At 49.8% G+C, this 6,243-nt stretch overlaps 1 protein-coding gene across 3 annotated transcripts in view; it reads right to left on the bottom strand.

The window, feature by feature from the left end:
* The window catches only part of TPPP2 (tubulin polymerization-promoting protein family member 2), an 11,631-nt gene that overhangs the window by 3,309 nt on the left and 2,079 nt on the right, over positions 1-6,243 (bottom strand). Inside the window, exons 1-4 of one of the 3 annotated variants that reach the window (XM_005856557.2) lie at positions 3,008-3,063; positions 2,385-2,629; positions 1,991-2,144; positions 46-320 (exon numbers count right to left, since the gene is read on the bottom strand). In XM_005856557.2, coding sequence (XP_005856619.1) covers positions 129-320; positions 1,991-2,144; positions 2,385-2,557 — 519 coding nt within the window. In that variant the 5' untranslated portion in view covers positions 2,558-2,629; positions 3,008-3,063 and the 3' untranslated portion in view covers positions 46-128. Of the gene's footprint in view, positions 1-45; positions 321-1,990; positions 2,145-2,384; positions 2,630-3,007; positions 3,064-6,243 lie in introns of those variants that run through there. The other 2 variants (XM_014537254.1, XM_005856556.2) reach the window with 2 other exon arrangements.

Here is a 6,243-nt window from a genome sequence, read left to right on the forward strand (position 1 = left end):
CCTTCCCCCTTCCCTCGCTGAAGACAGAGTTCATTAGCTGCTGCACACACACATATTTATTGTTTCCTGAGCTCCCCAGTATTAAAGATGCTGGGTCAAGGGCTGGCAGGCTAAGATGAGGTTACTCCCTACTTACTCTCCTTCTTCTTATCATAGGTGCCAGCACCCTTGTAGGCACTCACATAGCCTGAGTTTTCGCTCCTCTCTTCCCGTCCTGCTATGCCTTTGCCCTTGCCACTCTCGTCAAAGCGCTCCTTGTGGCTGCCAGTGTACTTGCTGGTGTCTGTCAGCCGGCTCACTCCGCCCACGGTTGTTGCTTTCTGTAAGCCAGAGGATGATAAGTCTGATCCCTCTCCTTTTCCCTCCACAGTTAGACCCCTTCTCTTAAGATGGTCTTTGATTCCCCTAGGGCTCAGAGCTCTTGTTCTACCAATGGCATGGTGCTGCTTTTTCAGGGCCCCCATGTGGCTGTGGGCAAAAACGATGGCAAGAGCCATCCATTGGTGTATGGGAGTGAGTGGACTGTGTGTGGATTTTTTCTGCTTCCAAAGGAGTTATTATTATTTTAAAAAATATATTATTTAGACCCCTTCTCTTAAGATGGTCTTTGATTCCCCTAGGGCTCAGAGCTCTTGTTCTACCAATGGCATGGTGCTGCTTTTTCAGGGCCCCCATGTGGCTGTGGGCAAAAACGATGGCAAGAGCCATCCATTGGTGTATGGGAGTGAATGGACTGTGTGTGGATTTTTTCTGCTTACAAAGGAGTTATTATTATTTTAAAAAGTATATTAAATTGATTTTTTAGAGTGAGAGAAAGGTCAAGAGAGAGAGAGAAACATCGATTGTCTGCCCCCTGCATGCCCCCTACTGGGGATTGGGCCTACAATCCGGGCATGTGCCCTGACTGGGAATCAAACCATCAACCTCTTGGTTCATGGGTCGATGTTCAACTGCTGAGCCACACCAGCCAGGTGAGGAGTTATTTTTTTTAAAATTATTATTATTGTTAATTCTCACCCGAGGATATTTTTTTGTTTGTTTAGAGAGAGAGAAGGGAGAGAGAGAGAAACATTGATGTGTGAGAGAAACATCAATCGGTTGCCTCCCATATGCACCCCAATGGGGGATCGAACCTGCAACCTAGTATGTGCCCTGACCCGCAATCGAACATGCAACCATTTGGTGTATGGGACAACACTCCAACTGACTGAGCCACCTGGCAGGCCAGTGGAGTTATTTTGATGAGGCTATAGCCAGGAGACTTCAACCCCAGATCCAATATGCAAGGTTCTTCCTACTGCAAGGTCCTATTTGAAATCTAGAGTAGAAAGAGCTTTCAGGAGAGAGGGGACAAATATGGAATAGAGGGTGGTGAGAGGCAGAAAGCCAGAAACCTTATATAAGTGCAAGGAAGAAGAGTGGGGATCAGATACCAAGTCCTCTGCAGTATCCACCAGGTCCTAGTTGCCTGGCTCACATACTGGACACTTGAGAGTGAGTCTAAATTTTGCTATTAAAGTAGCTGTGGGCCTTAGCTGGTTGGGCTCAGTGGATAGAGCATTGGTTGGAGGACTGAAGAGTCTCAGGTTCAATTCCAGTCAAGGGCACATACCTCAGTTGCCAGCTCAATCCCCGGCGTGTGTGGGGGAGGCAACCAGTCGATGAGTCTCCCTCTCTCTGTCTCTCCCCCTCCCTTTCACGCTCTCTAAAAATCAATGGAAAAATATCCTCGGGTGAGGATGAACAAAAAAAATAAAATAAAATAACTGTGGACCTTGGGCAAGTCACTTCCCTTCTCTGGGCCACAGTTTCCTCACCTCTGAAATGACTGGATGATCTCTGAAGTCCATTCCAGTACCAACAGTGCCCCCAGAGGCTTTCTGCCCTGCCTCCCCTCTGTTGGCAGGCATTAGGGTCATCAGAGGGTGGGAGAGGAGACGGAGTAGCAGGGAAGCAGGGTCAAGTATTAGGGATGAAGAATATCACTCACAGTAACACCAGGGGTAGCTGGATCCTTGCCCTCCATGAGTTTATAAATGTTCTCTAGGGTTTCATCTGGGTTCTTCCCCTTAAATCGCTTCTGGCCCAGTTCCTTCATTGCTTCCTGGAACTGTGCAAATGTGATGGTTCGTGCATTCTTGTCCCTGGTCAGTAAGAAAAAAATCCAGGAACTCTGGAACATGAACTCATCACCTGCCAAGGTCCAACCCTCCCTTTACTCAGCCTTGGTCACTGAATGTCTTGAGGACAGAGAATAAATAGTGCCAAGTAACCAGTAGGTGCTCAGTAGACCCATTACAAATGTTCTATCACATAAACCCTTCCATGTCTCACTATCTTGTTTGTTCTGCTCATGACCTCTACTCCCATCTTTGGTCACTTACTTGACTTTGCTGAACACGATGTCCACATCAGTGGAAGTGACCATCTTGCCATCCATGATGCCACAGTCTTTGCACAGCTTGGAGAAGTTTTTGTTGTTAATTTCAACGCCACTGCTTGATGATTCTCCGAAGACAGCAAACCGTTTGAATGTTTTTTCTGCTTCTGATGCCATGATCAATTGGAGGTGGGAGAGGACAGTAGGGGGAGAGACTGGGGGGAGGGTGAAGGAGGAGGGAAGGGAGGACTGGGAAGTAAGAAGGATGGGGGTTAAATCTGAATCAGCAACAGGAACAAACCCCCTCCTCCTTGTTCCTCTCTCCCCTCTTCCCACCTACTATTCCCAGCACTAGGGATACTAGTATGCACCCTACATTCTGAGCAATCATTGCCACCACCCACGTCACCCCTTTTGGTACCTAAGGGTTCCCAGATGGTGTCTGACCCTTCCTAACCTTTTTATGTAAGTGTGTGCATATGTGGGAGGCAGCTGGGGGTGGGGGACTATGTAGCAGTGGGGAGACAGGGTAAGAGAGGGAGGCTTCTATGACCTCAGTGGTTTTTATGACCTCTAGCCCCAGCTACAGTCCTAGTGTTTGGGGGAGGGGTCTTTTGGTTTCCTTACCTTGCACGATGCATTGAACAAGTTGTCAAACTTCTGATCTCTCCAGAGGATCAAACTGCCCTCATTATTCCAGTCGAGCTTAACCCAACCCTTTGGTCCTGGTCAAATCGCCTTATGCTCTGCCCCTCATCAAAGGCTGAAGAGAGCCCAGGGAAGGGGTTAATAAAAACAGGTGGCTTCGGTCCAATATTACTTTTTTTCTAGTCTCCAGGCCCAGGCCAACATGGAGAATCTCATTGGCTTTAGCAGACCAAGCTCAATAGGAACTTTAAATGGTGTTCTTGTTGGGCTTACCATGGAAATTATTAGAGTGTTAAGAGATTTGGGTGAGGCAGGGTGAAATAGGTCAGAGTGAGGGTGAATCTCAGACTCTGAAAATATTTCAGGTAAGTTTCTATGTAGGTCAAGGATGTTCCTCAGGGGTTCCTCTTTGGCCTTTTCTCTAGCCAGAAGCCATATAATGGATGAACAGCAGGGATTCTAAAGTAGAACAACTAGGTTGGTGACTTCTTTCCCCTTTCTGTCTAATCAGTCACTAATTCCGATGTGTTTTTTTCCTTGTCTTACATATCCATTCCTTTCTTTCCATTCCTATTACTCCCCTACTTCTTGAAGTTCTTGTCATCTCATATCTAGTTGATTACCCTAGCTTCAAAATTTCCCTCATGCTTTCTCTTCCTGGATAAAATGCCCCTCTTTCCTACCCAAATACTCCATGATTGCTTTCCTTATATGGTGCTTCACCCTAGGAAGCAAACCCTTTTCCTCTTCTGTATTATACTAAAACAATGTTTCCTAGCCTGGTGGGCTGCAGCCTTCTGGGGTGAGAATTTCTGAATTATTGCAAGGGCCCCTGGAAACTATATGTACACAGAAGACTTATTGTCAACGGAATAAATAATATGCTTTGCACATGTAGGTATCTATAATAATAAAAGCATAATATGCAAATTGACCGAATGGCCGAATAGCGAACGACCATCCAGATGACCACACTATGACATGCACTGACACCAGGCCAACCAAGGTGGGTGCGATGCAATGGGTAGGGGGCCCTGTTGTTGCCCCATGATCACCCCGCAGAGGGAGGCCCAGGCCACCGACCTACGGCACTGTGGTGGTGGGCAGGGCCTACCTCTTTGGGGCGATTAATCACGGGGCTCCCGGACTGCAAGAGGGCACAGGCCGGGCTGATGGACCCCCCACTCCAGTACATGAATTTCATGCACCAGGCCTCTAGTCTATAATAATAAAAGGGTAACATGCTAATTAGACTGGACATCCTTCCGGACGCCATTCCAGACATCTTTCCCAACAAAGCCGGGGCCAGAGGGAAGCCAGCCCGGGTCCCAGGTGCCTGTGGGCGGCCTGACAGAAGCCAGTCTGGGTCCTGAGGCCTGTGGGTGACTGGAGGAGGGAAGCAGCCCAGGTCCTGGGTGCCTGCCGGTGGCTGGAGGAGGGAAGCCTGGGTCCCAGGTGCCGGAGGGAAGCTGGTGCTGGCAGCTGGGGGAAGGAAGGCCTATTCTTTCATGAATTTTTGTTCATTGAGCCTCTACCAGGGGTCCTCAAACTATGGCCCGCGGGCCACATGCAGCCCGCCGAAAACATTTATCCGGCCCGCCGGGTGTTTTTGCCGCCGCTGCCTGTCCTGCTTAGCAGCCTACTCGTCCCGGGCCCGCAGTGCGCATGTGTGGAATGTCTGAGGGACAGTGAACTGGCCCCCTGTTTAAAAAGTTTGAGGACCTCTGCATCTAGTCTATATAATAAAAGCCCAGTGACCCTAATGGTGCAATGACCAGAATGACTGGTCACTGTGACGCACCGGCCGCAGGGGCTGCCACCAGTGCTGCTGCCAAGCCCAAGGGCCTCGGGGCTAGTTGTGCGGGTGCTGCCAAAGCACCAGTAAAGAAGAATGTGAAGGTGGCCAGCGTGAGCGAGCAGCTTGAGATGACAGCTTTGTGGGATGAATTCAATCAGCTGGGCATTGAGATGATTGTCACCAAGGCTGGCAGTTCAGGATGCCCTTCTCCCTGCTGTGACCCTCCCCACATGGCGCCAGTCTCAGGCAGTGGGCTTTGGCCTGATCCACGTGAGCAAGTCTGAGAAGTGGGGTGGTGTAGAGAGCCCCTGGGAAGGCACATGGGCATTTCTTTAATAAATTGTCAGCTGAATCCAGGGTGGTAGGCAAAGCCACGTCCTGGAAACACATCTTGCCAAAAAAGCAGAAGTGTTCTCAGCTTGACCTTCATTTCTGCCCAGGTGCTGGGGAGTGGGTTTTATTATGTAAATCCAGCCAAGCACCAGGAATGAATACCACTCGGGCCCACCCAAAAATGCATATAATCTCCTTTGTCTAGACCTTTGGTGAAACTTCCTGGTATTTGGGGTATAAAATAAACACACTGTATCGGTGCTGGGTCCCTGTCTCTCCATCAGAAGAGGGCAGCGGTCCCACCTGGCCCCAGCTTTTTCCTTCCATCTCTATGTCTGCCTTTTTCTTTCATTTTCTCAATCCCCAGCTGCCCCTACTCAGGAACTGGACTGTTCTCTAGCCGAGCTGGACACGGGAAAGAGAGAACCCTCCATAGGGTGGGGGACATGGCCTGGACACCTGTGGATCCCTCTCTGCCAGGGCCAGCTCCTTTGCTTTCTGAGTCCCAGCTCTAGTGACAGCTGCCTGGAATGCCAGGCTGGAGGGTACTGCTCAGGAGGCCAGGAAGGCAGTGAAGAGAAAACCTATGGACCTGCCGCCCGCCCAGCAGCCCAGGACCTGGCACCACCAAAGCACACTGAACTTGGGGAGAAGGCAGCCACCTGTGAGGGGCCTTGCCACCAGCTGGCTCCTGGTGGATCCCACCTCAAAGGAAACTCGGTCTTTGGTTCCTTAGTTCAGTCTATCCCGGCTAAAGAGGAGCAGCTGGGCACATTTTAGGGGAGAATTAAGACTCTAAAACAGTGTGTTCTGTTCCATGGTGATTGCTACCCAGTTGTCTTAGGCCTAAATTCCAGTGGGGCCTGGCTCTGCCACTGGGGCTGGCGTCTTTCAATTGGCCTGTATTTATTGTAAGGGCCCAAGGAGAAGAAGGGGAACAAGTTTTTCGATGCAATGGATTTGACCAAGAGACAAAGGCAAGTGCCGGGCTGTGTCTAATGTACACACAGAGACACCAGCTCTGAGTCCGCCTGGCTAAAGGGAGCCAGAGTCTTCTGGTGGTTTCTGTTTCCTTGCTGAGGCC

The sequence above is a fragment of the Myotis brandtii genome, unplaced genomic scaffold (assembly GCF_000412655.1).
Source record: "Myotis brandtii unplaced genomic scaffold, ASM41265v1 scaffold1031, whole genome shotgun sequence".
NCBI classification, from domain to species: domain Eukaryota; kingdom Metazoa; phylum Chordata; class Mammalia; order Chiroptera; family Vespertilionidae; genus Myotis; species Myotis brandtii.